The 22293-nt window shown below is 45.5% G+C and overlaps 1 protein-coding gene across 1 annotated transcript in view; it reads right to left on the bottom strand.

Annotated features, from left to right (window-relative positions):
• Nucleotides 1-22293, bottom strand: part of PTBP3 (polypyrimidine tract binding protein 3) — a 627347-nt gene that overhangs the window by 158780 nt on the left and 446274 nt on the right. Inside the window, exon 8 of the mRNA XM_086962058.1 lies at nt 17590-17723. Within this exon, the coding sequence (XP_086818184.1) occupies nt 17590-17723 (134 nt within the window). The remainder of the gene's footprint in view (nt 1-17589; nt 17724-22293) is intronic.

Below are 22293 nucleotides of genomic sequence, written 5' to 3'. Positions count from 1 at the left end.
ACACCATCCAGCGATCAACGACTTACTTTGCCACCGCCGCCGCCTCCTTCCGGAGCCGGACAAGAACCGGATTCCCAGACATCCAACAGCCCGATCCACAGTCCCTGCAAAGCTGAGACCCGTGGAGGCGACGAGAGATGTGGGACCGGCCATCTTGAAAAGTCTGCCACCTGCTAACTGTGCAGCCCCCGAAGCCTCCTCGAAGCTGTGCATTGGGGATTGAGAAGCCCCAGCCCAGAGCAGCATCTGCACCAAAGATCAGCCCTGCACACTCCACGAGTTCTGCGTGGGGCCCTTTTGCATTTTCTTGCTCGACAGCGTCTGCCCGGTCACTTGCCCGTTGGCTAGTGGCCATCTTGGCGACGATTCTGTGAAACTACACCGCTGGTCTGGTTGCTCCAGACTGGCCCTTGCTTCCCTCAAAAGAAGCAGCCCCTCAGACCTTGCTGGTCTGAGTAAGAAGCCTACATCGATTCCTGTGTGGGTTGCCTTTGCCAAGGCTTGTTGGCCCCAATCTTGAAGCAGACACCGCCGACAGCGAGAGCCTTTGTGGGACAGTCCGTGCCTGCCTCCTGGTCCACGTGGCTGCAGAGACAAGCTTTCCATCAGCACCTGATTTGCAACGCGACATCACCTGGTTCCATCCTGGTCACTGGCTAGTGACCCAGACTCTGTCCCCTCTGCTTTCAGGTCTTCTACATCTTCGATCCACCCTTGGATCCACCCGGACTCTTCTCTTCTGGCCGCCTGCAGCATCTTTACTCCAAGGCTCCATAGATCTCCATGACGAAACCCGACACACTTTGGGACCTATGCACCTGCTTCCTGTGGGTTAGGTAACGCGAGTTCTACGGTGCTCCTGTAAAGGTTTACACTCCTAGTGTCCAAGTTTCAAGTGGTTAAGTTCTAGTCCAGTCGGAAGACTCCCAAACCTTTAACTTTTAACTTTTACGCACCCATTGACTTCTATGTGTGAACGCGTGTGCCTTTAGACACTGCACACGCATCCCGTGGGCCTCCTGCTCCCTAACCATTGTTAGTCCAGTGTAGCCCCAGCGATTCCCAAGGCCCTAGGCCTTACCATTGTTCGTGACGTGGTACTTACACCACTTTTTTAATATATAGTTTAGCGGGCCACCCGGCCCTATCCATAATTGTGCAACTTTTGTCTATTCTATTAAGTTACTTGTTTTGCGCTTGTGCTTCTGTGCTCATAAAGAGTTCAGGGGATTTCTTTAGAAATAAATACATATATATTTTGAATATATATCCTGTGTGGTGTCCTTTCATTTGGTATTAAAGGGATTGCATATGGTAAAACAGCTGGCTTCACATGCCCTCTTGAGTTTAGCCTAAGACTGCTTTCTCCATGTTACCCCTAGGATAGTTGGTCTATAATGTTGACTGTACAACCATCACCATAAGGGTTGTTTGAACTGGTGCAAGGTGCTCACTAGAATAGTGAACATCATATACCAGGCCAACTTCTCACACCATCCACATGCCGGCAGACAACTTATGAAATTCGAGAAATGCCTACTCACAAGGAAAGATGACAAGGTCCTACTCTCAGACATATCTAACTTCAACAGAAGCACAGACAATGGCAAATCTCCAGTTAAGAGGCGGTGGGAGACCAAGCAAAAGCTTTCTTTCACCTCTAAAGGCTGGTCTGATATTTCACTGGGCCTGCACCACCTCCTGCTCCACAGGGAATGAAGCCATGCACCCAATAACACACTATTGATATTACCCCTCGGCCAGACTGGCGAAATGGAAATTCAATGGGACAAGACAGTTGCTGGTGCAACTGAGGCACTCGGGCATGTTAACTCATCTTCTTTGGTGCTGTCCTAAGCTTAAAAGTCAATAGGAGAAAGTGTTAAAAAAAAATCTTTGCAACGGACATCCCCTGTGTCTCCAACTATATTGTACTAGGGCTAACAAAGAGGCTGACCTACTCACTGCACTTCAACAAGGTAAAGGCAATAATGATGGGTCTGTGCATGTCTAAACAGGTCATCACCTCTAAATGGGACACAGATGCCTTGCAAGTCCATACCGACTGACTGCACAAACTATGGGACATTATATGTATCAATTTGCTGATACAGGATCATGGCGTGGACGCCCTGTTCCTCACAGAAACCTGGCTCTCGGCTAGCACGGACTCTGATATTGTCAATGCCCTACCCCCAGGCTATCTTATTCAAACCTTACATAGACCTAAAGGGAGAGGAGGGGGGCTGGCAATCATCCATAGAGAACACCTTGCCTGTAGAACTAGCAATGCCAACGTTGAAGATTGCGAAAGCTGCCACTTCGCCCTTCAAATTTCCCCTGCACACTCCCTCTCAGGATTGTTGATTTACCGCCCTCCGGGGACACCAGGGAATTTCCTCAACGCCCTCACTGATACGGTCTCACAATCAGCCTCCTCCGCCCCGAACTTTCTCCTCGTGGGCGACCTCAACCTTCACCTTAATGACCCCACAGATTCCTCAGCCTCGGATCTCCTTCAGGACCTTAGGTCATTCAGCATCCGACTGGTCAATACCGAACCCACCCATGACAAGGGTCACCTTCTGGATCCTGTCCTGACCAACATCATGGATATCACTTCGGGCCCCCCCATCCCTCTCCCCTGGACAGATCACTTCCTAATCCCCTTTTCCTGGCACCTAGCCATAGCACCCCCCCAACCCCCTAAAATCCGAGTGACAGACCGTCGTTGGCACAAGCTCGCCCCGGCTGAATGGGCCAGTTTGCTCTCTGATTCTACACCTGTCCTCTCCACGGACCCGGTTACGGCCGACGAACAGCTCAATTCCTGGCTCACTTCCTCACTGGATAAACTCCTCCCCATTAACACCACTCTCAAACAAACGAAAAGAGTGAATCCCGCTCCCTGGTACACTCCGGCGCTCAAATCTCTGCGACAGGAATGCAAGAGAACAGAACGCTCCTGGAGGAAGGATAAATCTAACGAAAAGATGGACGCTTACCATACCGCATTACAAAACTATAAAACCGCCGTTCGCAACACCAAAAGTCTATTCTTCCAAGAAATAATAGAACATTCCGCTTGCTCCAGTAAGGAATCTTTTACTATCTTAAAAGAACTCCTCAAAGTCCCTGACCCCGGACCTAGAGACCCTCCAGACCCCAAGGCAGATGAGGAAAAATGCTACAAGTTAGCTAATTTCTTTAAGGAGAAAATACAGAAAATCCTCGACTCCATTCCATCCACAAGTCCGAGCGAGGAAATAGAAACCAACAACTCTCCCACCCCCCCATGTCTCACTTCCTGGGGACAAGTGACTGTAGAAGAGGTCGAAAATACTCTGCATATCATTAAAAGCGGATCTCCCAGGGACCCTGCCCCGTTAAGTATTCTCAAAATGGTAGCACCCACGATCGTTCCCCCTCACCCACCTTATCAACGCCTCTCTTCAACAGGGGGGAGTCCCTCCGAGCTGAAAGGCGGCAGTCGTCAAGGCACTACTAAAAAACCCTCCCTTGACCCTGCCGACCTGTCAAACTACAGACCAATCTCCCTCCTCCCGGGAACTAGCAAGATCGCGGAAAAACTTGTGAACAGAAAACTTTCACAATTTCTGGAGAGCAATAACCGGCTTAAAAGCTTGCAGACGGGATTCCGCCCCGGGCAGGGCACCGACATCGCCCTCCTCATGGCGGTGGAGGAGGCCAGAGCACTCTTAGACGAAGGAGGATCAGTGGCAGTGATCCTCCTCAGCCTCAGTGCGGCCTTCGACACCGTCAACCACCAGCTCCTTATCCAACGACTCAGGAGTCTCGGTGTTGAAGGGACTGCTCTATCCTGGCTATCGTCCTTTCTGAGTCAACGCTCCTTTCAAATCTGGCAGAATAACACCCGTTCCTCCGACACTCCCCTCCAATGTGGCGTGCCTCAGGGCTCCTCCCTGAGCCCCACATTATTTAATATCTACATGTCCCCATTGGAGGAGGTTGTTATTCCGTTCGGAGTGAGTATCGTCAGCTATGCTGACGATACACAATTAGTGGTGTCCCTTTCTCACCCCAGCCAACAACCTGCGGACCTTTACAACTGTCTGACGCAGATACAAGGATGGATGAACAGTTCATCTTTGAAACTCAACGGTTCAAAGACTGACATTCTCCTCCTTGGTCAGAAAGGGCCCTCTCCATCACAGAACATCTGGCCTCCTTGTCTGGGCCCGCTCCCAGACCCAAAACCAGAGGTAAAAAGCCTGGGTGTTTGGCTCGATAAGGATCTATCATTTGCTACACAAGCAAAAAAGGTAGCCGGGACGTGCTTTGGGCTCCTCAAGTCGATTCGAAAGATCCTGCCCCTACTCCCCTTCAACTCTCAAAAACTGTTGATCCAAGGCCTGATACTCTCTAGGCTCGATTTCAGTAATTCCATCTACTTAGGCGCTCCGGAGGCAACCTTGAACAAATTACAAAGGGTCCAAAATGCAGCTGCCCGGATCCTCACTAACCGTCCTGCCAGAGCGGTGGCCAAACCAGCACTGAAGCGTCTCCATTGGCTCCCGTAAGAGAACGTGTGAAGTTCAAGGCCCTCTGCCTGGCACACAGCCTGCTTCAAAACAAAGGCCCCCAAGCTTAAAAAAATTTATCAAACCATACAAAGCCCCTAGGTCCCTCCGATCCAACCAGGAACATCTCCTCGTCATTCCCAGAGTCAAGAAGGCCCGAACAGGTGGAAGGCGCTTCTCGGTCCACACTGCACGCCTGTGGAACGCCCTACCTCGCGACCTGAGAACTGAACCCAACTACCTACGGTTCAGAAAGCGATTAAAAACCCACCTCTTCCCTTAATCCTGTCCCCCTCCCTGCCCCCGCTGACCCGCAGTTGTACTGATCTTAGCGCTGGGATACTCACGGGTGACTACGCGCTCTATAAAATTAATTAATAATAATAATAATAATAGCAATGGAAAAACTCACTGCCTCCGTAGAATGAAAACAACCACAATTTGATAAAATGTGGGGACCTTTTATTAAATTCATAGCATGTGACTTTCGTGAACTCCTGTGCCCCATCTACCTTCAAGTGCTTCGACATGCAGGAGGCGAGGGCACAACAGTCCCACACAGTGAAGATTGACTATGATGGACGGATAATCTACACAAGTCAACCCAGAGGCACAGAATACTCTATGATAAATTTCACCTTTGTGTTGGGGACCACCCCTTCTTCAGTATGTAACCTTGATATCCCATATCCCTTTCTCTTCCTCCCCCTCCCATGCCTCCCACCCCATTTGTTTATCATTTTTCACTCCCCATTGGTATCCCTTACTGGCCTTTGGAACTCCTTTAACATTGAGTCATATGGGAAGATTAGAAGGACCCCTTGAGTGGATGCAGTTGGATTTTATCCTGCATATGCCTGCAAAAGCTCTTGTGAACATCAGAAGATATGATACTAGACTACTTGAAATGATTAACTGATGAGATGCATTCCGTTTGTCTCCAGTTCGGAGCTGCCACTTCCATTCCGAACTAGGAGCAGCGCTATGATTTTGACTCTGGAGACTGGGTTTTGATCAAAAAGCACATTCAAATATCCAGCCTGGAGCCAAATTGGAATGGCTCTACCAGGTGATTCTGATCACCATAATGCTGTGAAATGTGCTGGGATACCTAACTGGGTGCATGCTTCACACACCAAAAGAGTGAGATGTCCATTTGAAGAAGTGATGCTCTTTGAGCCACGTTTGAGATCTCCTGTTTCCATATGTACTGAAGGACAAGAGAGGGTAAAGTACAGCAGAATCTTTCACGTGTACAAGTTCCTGAAATCTCACATAGTGGTGTGAAATACCCGCTGAAATGGAGAATTGAGAGCTGAAAACAGAGAAACTGTTGAATTGTCACCGGCACAAACAAATGATCCTGGTGAGGGAACAAAAGTGTAAGAAGAGAAAGTCCCATATGAAGATTGAAATGGGCAAATAGAGAGAGACAATTGAAATCTAGTGAGTCCGTTGAACGCATACCACAAACCATCATCAAAGAAACAGAATTCAGTGGCATAAGCGAGTCGGAAGATCAACAGACACCAAGGAGAGCCAAGAGAGCAAGAGTACCTTGTCATAGGTATTCTGCACCCGAAATGACTTACTACACAGACATCACACCTAATTTGGGAACCATGGAGCTTTTGGAAGGGCCGACAGAAGGGGACAATCTGTCGGCCGAGGCTTCTACAAGTCCCACTTTTATCCCCAAGATGAGAGAGGCTCATTCCGCTACAATAGAGGCTACCGTCCAAACTCTAACTTCTATCCCGCAAGAGGGAGAGGTTCAAGATCTCGCGGAGGAAGACCCAGGTCCACTAATCAGACCTTCCAAGGTAAGCGAGAAGTTTTCTTTCCCCTTAAAGGTCGCAAGGAGATTGAGACATTTTGCCCAAAATTGGAAAAGAATCACTCATGACCCCTGGGTGTTCGAAACAATTGTTGGTTTCAAAATAAACTTCTGGGAAGAACCATTTCAAGACATAATCCCAAGGGAGATTACCTTAGATATGGAGAATTCAAAACTCATAGATTTAGAGATTTCCCAAATGTTGGAGAAGGGAGCCATTATAGAAATTCCTCTTTCAGAAATTCGAAAAGGTTTCTTGAGTACCATCTTCTTAGTTAAGAAAAAGGACAAGGGTTGGCGTCCAGTCATAAATTTAAGATACTTAAACAATTTCCTAACTTACAGACATTTCAAGATGGAGGGTATCCATCTCTTGAGGGACATTTTACAAGCCAAAGATTGGATGGTAAAACTAGACCTCAAGGATGCAAATTTTACTATACCCATGAACGAGGATTTTTGCAAGTACCTGCATTTTACCTGGAAAGGGACTATCAGTTCCAGTGTCTTCCCTTCGGACTTTCCTCAGCACCCTGGTGTTTTACCAAGGTCTTGCGTCCCATGGTCTCTTATCTCAGGGAGAGAGGAGTTCGTCTGAAAATCTATCTAGACGATATCCTCATTATGTCTTAAGATGTCTTGACTATCCAAGAACATTTAAAAATGACAATAGATCTACTTCAGAATCTGGGATTTATCATAAATATAGAGAAATCCATCCTGGTCCCTACACAAGAGTTAGAATTCCTTGGTTTCCAGGTAAATACTAGTTTATCGAGCTTGATACTTCCACAAAAGAAAGTTACCAAGATAAAGAAACATGTCTCCTTTATCCTTTCGAAAGGTTTGATCCACCTCAAAGACCTAGCCAGGATCCTAGGTCTCCCATCTTCCTCCATCCAAGCCATTTCACCTGGTCCACTCCATTACAGAGGTTTACAAAGGCCTTGAAGAAAGGTCTTTGGTACGAAGACTCAGTTCCCCTCTCAGAGGACGCCAGAGAAGATCTTCATTGGTGGTTAAGAAACCTTCAAGCCTGGAATGGGAAAGCCATTTTCGGGAATATTCCAGACTTTACTCTGGAATCGGATGCGAGCAACCGGGGATGGGGTGCTCGCCTCAACAACTTAGAGACAGGAGGGAGATGGTCCTTGGAGGAACATCCCTGCACATAAATTCTCTAGAGATGCTAGCGGCTCTGAATGCACTTATGAGTTTCAAAGATCTTATAAGGAACTCCAATACTTTAATTCATTTAGACAACTTTTCAGCTGTTTCCTACATAAATCGCCTAAGGGGCGCGAGATCCAAGAATCTTTCAGACATTGGCAAGCGGATCTGGCATTTTTGTTGGGATCATAAGATCATTCTCAGAGCAGAATTCATACCGGGAATTCAAAATCTGAGAGCGGACTGGAATTCTCGCTATCTCCACAATTCCAGCGATTGGAAACTGTGCCCAGAGATCTTCTCACTGATTCAGGACTTATGGGGTCCGATTGAGACAGATTTTTTTGCCAGCAGACTAACCTATCAAGTCCAAACTTATTTCAGTTGGAGACCAGACCCGAAGGCTTCAGGGGTGAATGCCTTTCTCCAATCTTGGAGGGGAATCAGGGGTTATGTTTTTCCCCCTTTCTCAATGATTCAGAGACTGTTGTGGAAAGTGAGACTCGAGTCTTGTTCAATCATCCTCGTAACACCCTTCTGGAAATCTCAAGTTTGGTTTCAGGAAGTAATGGAGTTGGCCATGGACTACCCATGTCTAATCCCATCATCGCTAGGCCTTCTCCAAGGTCCTGACGGAGAAGAACATCCGCTGGTTTTAGACGGAAAATTGAACCTTCTTGTCTGGAAGATCTCAGGAGTTCAGGGAGATATTCTGAACTTTCGGGAGAGGCTAAGAGCCTTTTGGAAGACTCATGGGCACCTGGAACAAGAAAAAGGTACACAGGTGTATGGAGAAAGTGGTCTTGCTGGTGCCTGGAAAGGGATCTGGATCCCGTACAAGCCTCTCTACAACAAGTAGCCAACTACCTTGCCTATCTTTTTGAGTCAGGTCTCTCGTATAGAACAATTAATTGCTACAGATCAGCCATTTCTTCTGGCCATTCTTTGATCAATAATCTTGCTATTGGTAGCAACCCCTTAATTAAGAGTTATGAAAGGTATCAGATTGAGGAGACCTCCTAAGACCCGCAATGAATCACTTTGGGATGTTAATCTCATCTTTAATCTCTTCCTTTCTTGGCCTGTCAACAATTTACTTTCAAAAAGATCTCCATGAAATTGGCTACTCCTTTTGTGCCTGATTTCCTTTAGAAGGGTCTCAGACATTAAAGCTTTAGAAATTTCTAATAGATTCTATTCCTCTGAAGGTGTTCACTTTGATATTTGGAGAAGAACTAAAACAATGTCGGAATCTGTCTTTTATCCTGTTTTTCACGAGTGTGAAAAATTGTGTGTTGTCAATTGTATGAAATGTTATGACAATAAAATTTCTGTTTTCAGACCGGTTGACTCTGATCAACTTCTTTTATCATGTGTTAGACATTTTAGGCCTGTTTCTTCAGCTACTTTAGCAAGATGGGTACGTTTAATTATGCATGAAGCTGGTGTTGATCTCTCAAGATTTGGAGCTCACTCTTCAAGAGGAGCTATGGCTAGTAAAGTTTTTGGGCTGGAGGTTCCCTGCCCGAAATACTTAGAGCTGCGGATTGGTCAAATGCAGATACCTTCTCAAAATTCTATCTGAGACCAATCGAGCATGTTACCAATGTGGCCTTACATTGCTTTAAACATGCATAATGGTAGCCTCGGTCTTGTAATGAAATGACGATTCTCCAATTATTATGCAGAGAGAATCTTGATTTCATTAAAGACAAACGGAGGCTAACATTATCCCACCCTTCTCTCCCTGAGAGGTTTGGGTCCAGTGATATTTATGTTTTACTATACTACTCTTATGTTTCTATTATATTTATACATTGCTGAATTCTATGCTAAACAAATTCTTTTATTGCACCTTTTTATGTACATCATGCTTTTTTCACTATACAGTATATATTTTTTTCTTTTCTCAGATAACGCTTAAGAGTATCTTCTACCATTTTTCGCCTGTGTCATCGCAGCCCAAGAGGAAGATTGAAGTGTACACTGGCTGGTTGTCATGTTGTTAACGTTCCATCCTTGATGTATTTACATTCTTTAAAGGGCTGCATGTTGGGCAGCAAATAAAAGTATTTGCATAATGTTAGCCTCTGTTTGTCTTAAATGAACTCAAGATTCTCTCTGCATAATACTCGGGGAACTGTCATCCTAATGAACTGAAATCAGAAGAGAAACAGCCATTACAACACAGCTGTTACATCACATGTGCCTTTATCAAGCATGCGTTACAATGCATGCACCTTCATCATACATTTATTTTACAACGCATATGCCTTTACCATGCATGCCTTTAAAATGAATTAACGCTGTAAAGGTATGCATGGTAAAAGTATATGTGTGGTACTGGTGGTAAAGGCATATGTGCGGGGAAGGTGCCAGTCAATCAATCAATCATACAAATTTGTAAAGCGCGCTACTCACCCGCTAGGGTCTCAAGGCGAGTCTTCAGTTGTTTCCTGAAGAGGTGGTCCTGGGTCAGCCGTAGGTGAGTGGGGAGGAAGTCTGGGCTGCCAGGTAGGAGAAGGACCTTTCTCCAGCGGTGGCTTTGCGAATTCTTGAGACGGAGGCGAGGGCGAGGCTGGCGGATCGGAGCTGGCGGGTGGGTGTGTAGAATGTGAGGCGGTTGTTGAGGTATTTGGGGCCCATGTCGTGGAGAGCCTTGTGTACGTGGGTGAGGAGTCTGAACGTGATCCTCTTGCTGACAGGGAGCCAGTGCAGGTCTTTCAGATGAGCAGAGATGTGGCTGTGACTGGGGATGTCCAGGATGAGTCGTGCCGAGGCGTTCTGTATGCGCTGGAGTCTTTTTTGGAGTTTGGCTGTGGTTCCAGCGTAGAGGGTGTTCCCGTAGTCCAGACGGCTGGTGACGAGGGCCTGGGTGACCTTCTTCCTGGTTTCGGTAGGGATCCACCGGAAGATCTTTTGGAGCATGCGCAGGGTGTTGAAGCAGGATGACGAGACGGCGTTGACTTGCTTGGTCATCGTGAGGGAGGAGTCCAGGATGAAGCCCAGGTTGCGTGCGTGGTCCGTTGGCTTGGGTGCGCTGCCTAGGGCAGGGGGCCACCAGGAGTCCTCCCAGGCGGAGGGGGATGGTCCCAGGATGAAGACTTCCGTCTTGTCTGAGTTCAGTTTCAGACGGCTGAGCTTCATCCATTCCGCGACGTCTTTCATTCCTTCCTGGAGGCTGGTTCTGGCGGTGGTGGGGTCGTTGGTGAGGGAGAGGATCAGCTGGGTGTTGTCCGCGTAGGAGATGATGTCGAGGTTGTGTTGGCGAGCGATGGCTGCGAGGGGGCTCATGTAAACGTTGAAGAGGGTGGGACTGAGCGAGGATCCTTGCGGAACGCCGCAGATGACTTCGGTGGCCATGGAGCGGAACGGGGGGAGGCGGACTCTCTGGGTTCTTCCGGCGAGGAACGAGATGATCCACTCCAAGGCCGATTCTTGGCTACCAGCGTTGCTGAGGAGCTGTATCAGGGTGCGGTGGCATACGGTGTCGAAGGCTGCTGAGAGGTCCAGGAGGATGAGGGCAGCTGTTTCCCCGTTGTCGAGCAGGGACCGGATGTTGTTGGTAGCTGCGATGAGTGCGGTCTCTGTGCTGTGGTTTGCTCGGAAACCGGACTGCGAGGGGTCGAGGGATCCGTTTGTCGCGAGGAAGGCGGAGAGTTGTTTGTTGACGGTCTTCTCAATGACTTTGGCAAGAACAGGGAGGGGCGAGATGGGGCGGAAGTTCTTGAGGTTTGTGGGGTCCGCGGTGGGTTTCTTCAGGAGGGCGCTCAGTTCGGCATGTTTCCAGTTCTCCGGGAAGGTGGCGGATGCGAAGGAGTTGTTCATGATGTCCCGGAGTTGGGGTGCGATGATGGAGTCGGCTTTGTTAAAGATGTGGTGTGGACAGGGGTCGGTTGGGGAGCCGGAGTGGATGGTGTTCATCATGCGGGTGGTGTCTTTGGTGCTGACCAGGGTCCAGGTGCAGAGGGTGGTGGTGGTGGGCGTTGGTTCGGTGGTTGGGTGCGTGGGCTGTGCGCCGAAGCTGTTGTGTATGTCGGTGATCTTGCGGCGGAGGAATGAGGCGAGTGAGTCGCAGAGGTCTTGCGCGGGTGTGATGTGGTTTTTGCAGGCGCTGGGGTTGGAGAGCTCTTTAACAATGCTGAAGAGTTCTTTGCTGTTGTGGGTGTTGTTGTCCAGACGTTCACTGAAGGTTGTCCTTTTGGTGGTGCGGATCAGTTGGTGGTGTTTGCGGGTGGCGTTCTTGAGGGCTGTCATGTTTTCTGTTGTCTGGTTGTGGCGCCAGGCTTTCTCGAGGGTGCAGCAGTTTTTCTTGGAGTTTTTGAGGTCGTTGGTGAACCACGAGGCTTTCTTGCTGCCGGGTCTGCTGGGAGGGTTCTTCAGTGGTGCGAGGTCGTCGGCGCAGTTGGTGAGCCACTGTGTGAGGTTGCAAGCTGCTTCGTTGGGGTCTGTCGTGTTGGCGGGGGGGTACTGGCTGAGGAAGGTGGTGAGCTGGTCGGTGGTGATCTTGCTCCAGCTTCTACGGGGAACCTGTTGCGGGTGGTGGTGAGTCGTGGTTCTCCTGAAGTTGAAGTGGACGCAGCATCTGTCCAGTGTAGTGCGGTGGAGTGGCTGAAGGAGATGTGCTTGCTGGAGGAGAAGACGGGGTCAAGCGTGTGGCCGGCGTAGTGGGTGGGGGTGTTCACCAGTTACTTGAGTCAGAGGTTGGCGAGGTTGTCCAGCAGGGTGGCGGTGTTGCTGTCATTGTTGTTCTCCAGGTGGAAGTTGAGGTCCCCTAGGAGGATGTAGTCTGAGGTTAGGGCGTGCGGGCTGACGAAGTCTGCGATGTCTTCTCGGAATTCTGTGCGTGGTCCATGGGGTCTGTAGATGAGAGTGCCTCTGAGGGTGGTCTTGGGGTTGGTGTGTATCTGGAAGTGGAGTTGCTCGGCGGCGGTGAGGGTGTCATCGGAGTTGGTCGTGACTCGGATGGTGTTTCTGTGGACGATGGCGATGCCTCCTCCGGTTTGGTTGATGCGGTCCCTCCGGGTGATCTTGTAGCCCTCCGGGATGGCTATGGCGATGTCGGGGGCTGCGGAGGCGTTCATCCAGGTTTCCGTGAGGAAGGCGACATCCGGTGATGTTGTGTCGAGGAGGTTCCAGATTTCGACGGCGTGCCTGTGGACGGAGCGGGTGTTGAGCAGGATGCACTTGAGGTGGTTGTTGCTGGTGCTTGGCTTGGCGGGTGTGGTGCAGGTTCAGAGGCAGGTGAATTTGCAGGCTTGGCAGGTGAAGGGTCCGCGGGTGCGTTCCGGGGTGGCTCGGTAGCAGGCGGGGATCCGGCCGGTGTTGAGTGCGTGGAGGGTGGTGGCGTTGTAAGTCCGTCGGGTGGTTTGGCATCATCAAGGGCCAGGGGTCCTGGCACTGGGCACGGATGGGCTTGCCTTAGGCGCGCCTTCGGCCCACAAGCTGCGCAGCCGTGCGACCTCCATATGAGGCGAAGTGAGAGGGGAGGAGGAGCTGGGAGGCGGGAGCGGGGCGTCCAATGGGCTGGGGTACAGAAAGAAAAGGGGGTGGGCCGCGAGGGAGCAGCAGCGGGAAGCGGGGGTCGGGGGGGCACACCAGAGGGCAGAAGAACACACAATACGAGGATAACAACAAAAAAGCCTAGAAATATAGGAAAACGCCTAAAAATACGGGAAAAAAAGCACAAATCAAGTCCCAAGTGTGGGCAACAGCGTGAAAACAAAAGATAAGGAGCGGCAGGGGACACCGAGGTCAGGGGCGAACCTGCGGCGCCGAGGGCAGAGACGCGCTCGCAGCTGAGGAGCAGTGCGGCGTGGGGGGTGATCTGGGGTCAGGGGGATAAGGCGATCAGCGTCATTGGAGGAAATTGAGAGGCCCTTCCACTTCCTCTTCCTCTTTACGACCTGCGCCGCGCCTGCAGGGATGCCTCGTCGTTGTGAGGGAGGTAAGGGTTACAGGGCCTGGCGCAGAAGGAACATTTTTAGGGGTTTAGGGGTACATGTTTAGAGTATATTTAAAAAGTGCAGGGCGGGTGGGGTCGTATTGGGGTCCCGTTTATGGGTTCAGGGCAAGGGACGTGTAGTTTTAAAAAGGGCTGGGGACTGGTATTGTTTAGAAGGGCTTGGGGCCTTGGAGGAGTTTGTACTAGGGTCTGCGTGTATGGCTCAGGGCAGGGTTTGGGGATTTGTAAGAAGGGCTGAGGGCCGGGGTTGGGGATGCTGATGGGACCGGTATTAGAGCAGGTGTCAGGGAAAACCATTATGATGCATATGCCTTTAACATTCATGCTTTTACAACAACGCTTGTTGTAAAAGCATGTGCGGTAAAGGCATATTTGTTAGAAAATGTGTGGTAAAAGGCGTTCGCACTGTAACTAACGTGTGGCAAAGGCATGCGTTGCATCGGAATGCTTTGTTCCGTCATACAATCAAATATGAATCATTGGAACCCCCATGATAACCAACACTAAGACAGTATTTAATTTGAGATTCATGAAACAATATTACAAACAAGATCTGACTAGCACTATTCAGTAAATTCAAATTTGGAAGATCTGATACAACAAATGATGAACTGTGCCTAAATCAAATCATAAGACTGTGATAAAGGGCCATGACGATTCTTTTCTAACAGAAGAGAACAAATTCCCCAGGGCCAAGGTTGCAGGACAAGAGTAGGGATAACACATAGAAGAAGCCTGAGTAGGGCTAGGGATGCCTCACGAAGAATACTGTACTTAAGCTTAATGAAATAACTGAAAATTAATCATTGAACATTTTGCACAAGTAGAAATGTACACAGGTTACTGAGACTGCCTGCTGATATATTCTACTAAAGGTCTGAGTGTAGACAAACGTGTCTTTACCAAGGCCAAGCATAAAATAGTTACGGCTTTTGGATTAATATTGGTTATGCTATTATTTATAGTTATTTTAGTTGGAATGGATTTTACCCAAGAGACCGAAATATTTAGAGCTACACCTAACCAACATCACCTGAACAGAACGGATGAAAATAAACTAAAAGCTTCATTTATAGAGGTCTCAAAAGAAGATTTCACAACAAATGTTTATTCTATATTAGTTCAGGACTACACCTAAACTTTAGACACCAAGGATTGCTTGGTTTTCTCACACTTACCTTCTTCAGCCGCAGCAGTGACATGACCACATTTCATTTACATATGCAGTTACATGCAGTATATTGCTGATTTTATTTTACAGACAGGAATGTTTTGAATACTAAATTTCTAGCCATGACCTGATTCTTTTTAATGATCGCCTTCATAAAAGAATGAACCCTCATCCACAAGCTAAGGATATGGAAGTTCATTGCATTTCTTCAGGTCCCCTACAATTATAGACTGTCAAGACATATGAAAATAATCTAATCTGTTTAATGAGCCGGCAAAAAAAGAAATTCATTTTAGCATTAGAAAGAAGTAGAGCTCAAGTTTCACACGGCAAATAGAGAGGGAAGATGTTTCAAATAATGTTTGAAATGAAGAGGAATACAAAAATAAAATGATATATGCTAAATTAAAATTAGATAGTCGACAGAAACCAGTTTAGAAAGCGACACATTTGGATAAGTAACTATGAACACACATTTGACGTTCTTGGAGGGCCTGTTTAAATATTAACAGAGAAAGCAGTTATTCCTAGAGTCTATTTTGTTTGCAGAAAGGCTGCATATTTCAACTGACTGGGAAGGGGTTTTCTCTTTAGCTTTATTGTTTCCCAAGATGCATCATGTAAATAGGATATATGCTTTAACAATGACCCCCATCTCACAGACACGTAGTGCACTGATGGGGCACAACTGGTAGGAGATATCTTTAGATCAATCATTCAACGAATGGGGTTGGTTTTAAACTACGAGAAAATTCGAAAGTAACCTACTGTAGTAGACTGGCAACTAATAATTCTGGTGCTTTGCTAGCAGCTGGCGGTTTTGCAAGATCAATTAGCTGTATGCAGATTAACGAGCTGCTGCCACGCATTTACCTTTACCAAAAAATCAATAAAACAATAAAACAAAAGCACTCACATAGCATGTATATTTGAAGCCAATTTGTAGTAGGTAAACATACTTGTACAATATGAACATATATAATAAATAATGTGCTGATTTAGCTCAACTGTTGATGCCATATTAATTGCAGGATAATACAGTAGCATTAAAAGGCCTGTTTTCCCCATTGAGCTGTTTTGCATGAGAAGTTGTTTCTTTTCCCTTTTGCTTCAGATGCTGTAACTTTCCAGAAACCTTCTGTTAATTAGTGAATCGTTTGTTTTTTATTAGATAAGTGACAGGGTCGTTTTCACCAGGAGGAGACAACAGGAAGGATGTTTCATGGAAAGAACTGTCTGAACCACAACATGTGGACTAAGTAGCTTTTCAAGGACTTGCATCTGTGGCCCATAGTGAAGATGTGAGCGACTGGGGAGTTTACCTAATTTCAAGGATTTACTCAAATCCTTATGGATGCTGTGAATGAAAAAAGTGAAACATGTTACAATCTAGAATATAGTGTGTTTATATTAGTGTGTGTTCCTAGAGTAGAGGGGTGCTCCTCTCACTCGCATTTGCTGCAGATCCATCTCAGAGTTTGAGATCATAACTCTTCACGGGCGATTGCTTATCCTATTCCTGTTTTAGTACATCTCTGCTGGTTTATAGCTGAGAATACCTTCAAGCTTGATCTTTCTCTTAACTGATTTGAAAACGCGTTATGTTTAGCAATTTAATCCCTCACCAGAACTCTTTATTGGGTATCTGAACTGACACCTTATTCTATTCCATTCTACTTTAATTTAGATTAGGAAAATTCCTTTACGGAACACAATTGTTGTATTATTACAATATTATCTGTTATACTTACAAAAGTTGTATTCTTTCTTAGATTGAAATATTGAATCATGCAAAATACAGTAGTATTGAAAGGCCTGTTTTCCCCATTAAGCGGTTTTGCCCAAGATGTTATTTTTCTTTTTCGCCTTTTACTTCAGATGTTGTAATTTTCCAGAAGCCTTCTGTAGTTACTGAATAGGCATTTGTTTTTATTGGATACTTGATGGAGTGGTTTTCACCAGAAGGAGAGGAGACAACAGGAAGCATGATTCATGGAAAGAACTGTCTGAACAACAAAATTTGGACTATGTATCTTTTCGAAGATGTGTGTTCTGTGGCCCATAGTGAAAACGTGAGAGACTGGGGAGCTTACCTATTCCCAAAAGTTTACAAAAATCCTATTGGATGTTGTGAACTAAGACAGCAAATCACGTTAGCACCTAGAATATTGTGTTTATATTAGTGCGTGTTCCTAAAAAGGGGGGGGGGGGTGCTTCTCTCACTCGCATTTTCTGGAGATCCATCTGAGTTTCTTGAGATCATACCTCTCTTCGTGGGAGATTGTTTAGCCTATTCCTGTTTTGACAGATCTCTGCAGATTTGTAGCCGAGCATACTTTCCAGCCTAATCTTTCATTTAGCTGATGTGCAAAGGGTTTAAGTTAAGGCATTTAATCTTTATTGGGTATCTGAACTGACACCTTATTCTATTCCATTCTAATTTCATTTAGACTAGGGAAATTCCCTTATGGAAAAAGGTTTGTTGTATTATTACAATATCTGTTATGTTTACAAACATATTCTTTCTTATCTTGATGATTGGATTATATTATTTTCCAATGCTGATGCTTAAAAGACATATCGGATGAATAAATAATGAAAACTTAAAACTGAAATATAGAACTCTTTAACCCACAAATTTTCCTTTACTGCGGTAAAAGTCTTTAGCTATTTTTTGCCTATATATTGTTTGATGTAGATTATCACTCATTTGCAGTTTTCAATGTCGATGAACAAAGGTTTATACAACCAATAGCAGGGGTTCTATAATGATTACAACCAATGATTAAGATATTTAAAAAACACTCTGTCTTAAGAGTATGTGTTAGCAGCTAAAATAAATAAATAAAACACGTGAACCATAAAAAATAAAAATGCAACTTACATCAGGATTCAGGTTGCTGACTAGCAAGACAGAGTGCCCTGGAATTCCACCCATGCCATGAATTGCCATTCGTCCAGCCATCGCAGAGGTGGTGATGGCAAGAGGACCGAGGGCTCCAGCAGGGACCGAAAGACCTAAAAAAACAAACCAAGTTGTAAACACGATTCTATAAGTTGGAAAAATAAGGATGGGATACTCTGTCACAATCATGACTTATATCCTGTCCTCTAAATTACACATGTAATACGTCAGAAAGAATATTCACCACATTTGTGACGGTATTCTGTCCGCCAAGCTCTAAATAAGTCATAAAGTCATTAACAGTGACACTAAAAAGCATATTGTAGCTGGGAGTACAGTTCACACATGCAATTTAAGACAATTTCTTGAAAAGAAAATCACACTTCCCCCAGCTACTTTTACGGGGGTGTAAAGAATTATTTTCCACCTATTCATGCATGCTTCTCCAAACCCGCTTGCAGATTAGGAAGTTCTTTATTTTCTTGGGGCAGTTGAAAATATTTAAAGTGAAATTATAGCAGTGCATTTACCACAGTTAATTCTTAAACCATGCCTTCGCCTAAATCCAAATTTTAAAGACCTATTTTGTTCAAGAAGTGGGGTGCTGTTTTTTTTTAAATATATTGCAAATGTCACTGGAACTCAAAGAAGGCATACATCAAATGGTCAACCTGTGTTAATAATTAATTTCCCTCAAGTTAAACCAAGAAGTTAGAGAGCGTTGCAAGGATGTGAGTGGTGATAGATATTTTGCATGTGAAGTTAATACTTACGTTAAAGGAATGCGGATAGTGAATGCCAGAACACGCACAATCATCTCAAACCTGAACACACCAGGTGCAGCTGTTTTCTTAGGCTGCTTAACATATGCATTCAGGGACATTCTGGCTGCTTTAGGATCATTTACTATTCTGAGAAAACTTTTTCAACGTAAAAGTCAGTGGAAGGCCACCGATTAATCATTCGTCAAACATCTTTTATGATGATGTACATAAACACCAACATAGTTAAAAGGAAAGTTTTTAAAAGTGCATGCACACACACAAACACGAAAAAAGAAACGAGTAGGACAGTAACATTATTAGGCTTGATTGAAAGTGTAACCTAACAAGTAAACAGTCTTCTGTTCGTATATCATTTCTGTCCCTCATTGTTAGAATGGGCGAAGAGCTTCTCATCTTAGTGCAACCTTTGCAGGCACAATAAAGCCCAGGGATCCCTCCGAGGCAGACGCATCAGTTACCTTTTGGAGTATACTGGTTGAGCAAAGGAAGACATTTTTATTGGGCTGGTTTTGCCATGACGGGTTTCACTGGGTCGAGCAAATGGGGTACATCAGGGACACTGCTAAGCACGCATCACTACACTACATATTGTTGGAACATAACATCCTCCCCAACCAGATTAAAACATACCCATTCAATAAGGTAAAGAGCCGTCTGACAGAAGTGTATGTAGGCAACACTAGAAGGTATCTTGCCCAGGACCGGTCCTTTAGCGGAAGAGATGAGCTGGCAGCAGACTATGCTAGATACAGAAGACCCCAGATTCTGAAGGAGCATCAATGACCGTAGAGCAGTAAAGGACAGTCCTATCATTTGGGCCAACCACAGGGGAGCCAGAAACATCTGGTGTTCCAAAGCCTTTCATGGTCTCAAGCTAGAATCAGATTTTTAACTTTATGCTATGCCATGGTTCTGTATATTTGTATCAAGGTTGAGCCAATGATCTGTGAGGGGATTATGGAATGCAGAACATTGGAGCTATTGTGGTTTGAAAATATGGGACTTGGATCTGAGCAGAGATGGAGAGAAGCTGCTCAGGGGAGTCGTGGAAATAAAACTTTCTTTACCCGCAGTCAGATGGTTCAATGTGATGTGTAATGCCCACTACACAAATCTATTCTGTGGTGCTTGATACAAGGGCAGCTTCAGTAGTTTTTGGCTGTTCTGAAATTCCATCCTCCTTCTTCATGGTGGCTCTCCATCAGCCATGGCCCACTGAGGTGTTATTCAGCAATATGTAAATGCCAAGGCCTAGCAGTATTGCTGAAACTCACATTAAAAAAAACAACTAAACCTACCCAAAAACGTTGAACATTTAAATCTACTTGGGATGTCTGGGATCGCAATATCTTCCTCACTTTGCGATTGATTCCAGTGCCCGCAATCTGAGGAGGACGTGGGCTTACCTCCAGAAGCTGGGTGATTTGTTGCTCACCAAAAATACCTTTCAGCCATCTGAGAAACTACAAAAACCTAGGCTGGTTTTCTCACATGACATTTTGGTCAGATCCCTCTAAAAAATTGAGGAATGGCTTCTCTACTCTAAACTTCTGTACCAGCATATTTCTATCTCAATTTCCTCTAGACCAACTATTCTTAGGTGTTGGTCTTTAGAAAACCCTGATCTACTCTACCTAGCAAACTGAATAATATCATGAACCAAGAACCCCAAAATTATTTAGGACTGTTCTCTCAGTAATAGCCCTCCTCCAGGCCCTGTTAACTCTTGCAAGAGGACTATGATGGCGGATACCACCTTTCATGCAAAGGGAATATGGTGTTCGATCTTCCACCGAACACAACAATGGCCTTGTTCACAGCTGGAAGGTAGTTACCTTATCAGCGAATGGTACACAGAAGGGCAGCTTATACAATTTAATCCTGCATGCTCCTTCATTCGGACTGGTCCCACCTGCTCAGCTACTGCAGTTGAGCCTTGACAAGTAGTCGGCTACATCGTCCACACCCAGTCAATAATCAAGTAAATCTTTATAGTTGTGGCAACAGGATTTATTTTTTAACCATGGGAGCAGGTATTGTGACGCAAGAGGCTTCTATTTGGCGACAACAATGAAAGGGTACCCGATGAGGCAGATACGTGGAAGTGATGGCAGACCCATAATACTGCAATGGCTTCACCTTTTTGCAAATAGCGCTGTTCAGTGGGTGTTGGCAGCCAGCGAATGCAGGGTACAGTGGCTACTGAACCCATAGCAGCTTGTTTATATGCAGACCCTCCACAAGGGACAGATATTTACTACCCAACTCAATGTATAGCCCTAATTATAGGGCTGTCATGGACATGAGCAAACTTTACTCAGTCTTAAACCATTACCTGTTAACGATCATTCCATGACTTTAAATGCACTGTTGGAGTAGTTTCCTCATTGGCTCATTCAGGCTTTTTAAGTAGGAAACAAATCAAGCACTCCGCATTGTCATACTTCGGTCTGAAAAACACAGATCAGTGCAAATGGACTGGACTACTTCATTGGGATCAGTTGTGTAGCTCGCTATAGAAGACCGATCCAAAGATCTCTAGATGAGACTTTAAAAATGTACACTTTTCCTTGTGTACAATTTGGCCGTACACCTACAGGCTTGGTAGGAAGCCCTTACCAACTAATGGGGTCACTGATCAGTCTTGGCACATGCTAAGAAGTCAACACCACAATCCCCGACCTAAGACATGATACGAAACTTTGCAGTCTTGCATAGATACAGAAACATACGTTGAAACATGGCCTAAACAAAATGAGTGAAACACAAGTTTGATATTCCTCCTTCCCTCTGCTAAGGTGCAAGAGCACAAAAACAAGACATCCATGGCCCATGCAACAAGGAACAATGAGATAAGTGGGTCTGGCACCTTTAAATTAAAGACTAAATCCTATATTTCAGATGTTTGTCAACAAACATCTGACACTAATGTGATGTGATGTGTAGGGGAATTACCCACTTATAGGAACATACCCAGAATTAATTACATTGCCTTCCCTGGTGCCATTGAAGTTAACATCCTTTGTATGGCAGTTCACAGAAGCATTTGAAATAAAGGTTGTAAAACATTGGTAGTCACAGTTGGTTATGTACTTGGACATTTGAGCTGTTCATCACAGGTTTAAAGCTATTTTCTTAACAGAAATCTGTAAGAAAAGGTCCTTGACCTCCAGGTATCTTACTCCATTCCAGAAACTGTTCACTTAATCATATGCTAAACATTGTCCAACATAATTAACTAATGACATTCATTGGCTGAGGATCAATGGGTACACTCTACTCCCCTGAGCACCTTAAGGAACACAGAAAGGTGCTCAATTAGTTGGGTGTTGTACAGAGCATGCATAGGTACCGATCTCAGCAAAGTAGATTGTCAATTACAAGGACAACGTGTGGCAAAAAATGTCCTTGCTACACTTGCTACAGAAACGAATTCATACCAGTTTCTTTGATTGGCTGACTGCCTCCTGATCATTTACCCACAAACAAGAGGACCACATGTACAGGCATCAATAGAGAAATACACTTTGCATAACCCACTAATCGCGGCTTTGAGCAGCAGTAAGTTATATGGAATTTACATACTGTCCGAATATGAACAATTGGGGATCCCCGTATGAGTAGTAAATAATGGGAAAAATCAAACCTCTCTCGCAAATAGAATCATTCCTAAGACACTTGTCTACCACACATCAGCACTTAAAAGGCTTAAAAAATGACCCAAAGTGTCTCACATGACGTAATCAACTTGGTTAGATCATACTTGAGACCCGAAATGTGATACAAGCCTCATAATTTTCTGCCCACTTTCCTTCCAACAAAATAATTGGTGCCTGGAAAAGATTCATGGTATGCCATGACTTGATCCCATCTGAGCAAAGGCCTTTTCCTTTTAAGA

The sequence above is a fragment of the Lissotriton vulgaris genome, chromosome 3_1 (assembly GCF_964263255.1).
Source record: "Lissotriton vulgaris chromosome 3_1, aLisVul1.2, whole genome shotgun sequence".
NCBI classification, from domain to species: Eukaryota; Metazoa; Chordata; class Amphibia; order Caudata; family Salamandridae; genus Lissotriton; species Lissotriton vulgaris.
Note: the sequence above shows the minus strand (reverse complement) of the source record. Positions and strands in the feature narration are given on the sequence as shown.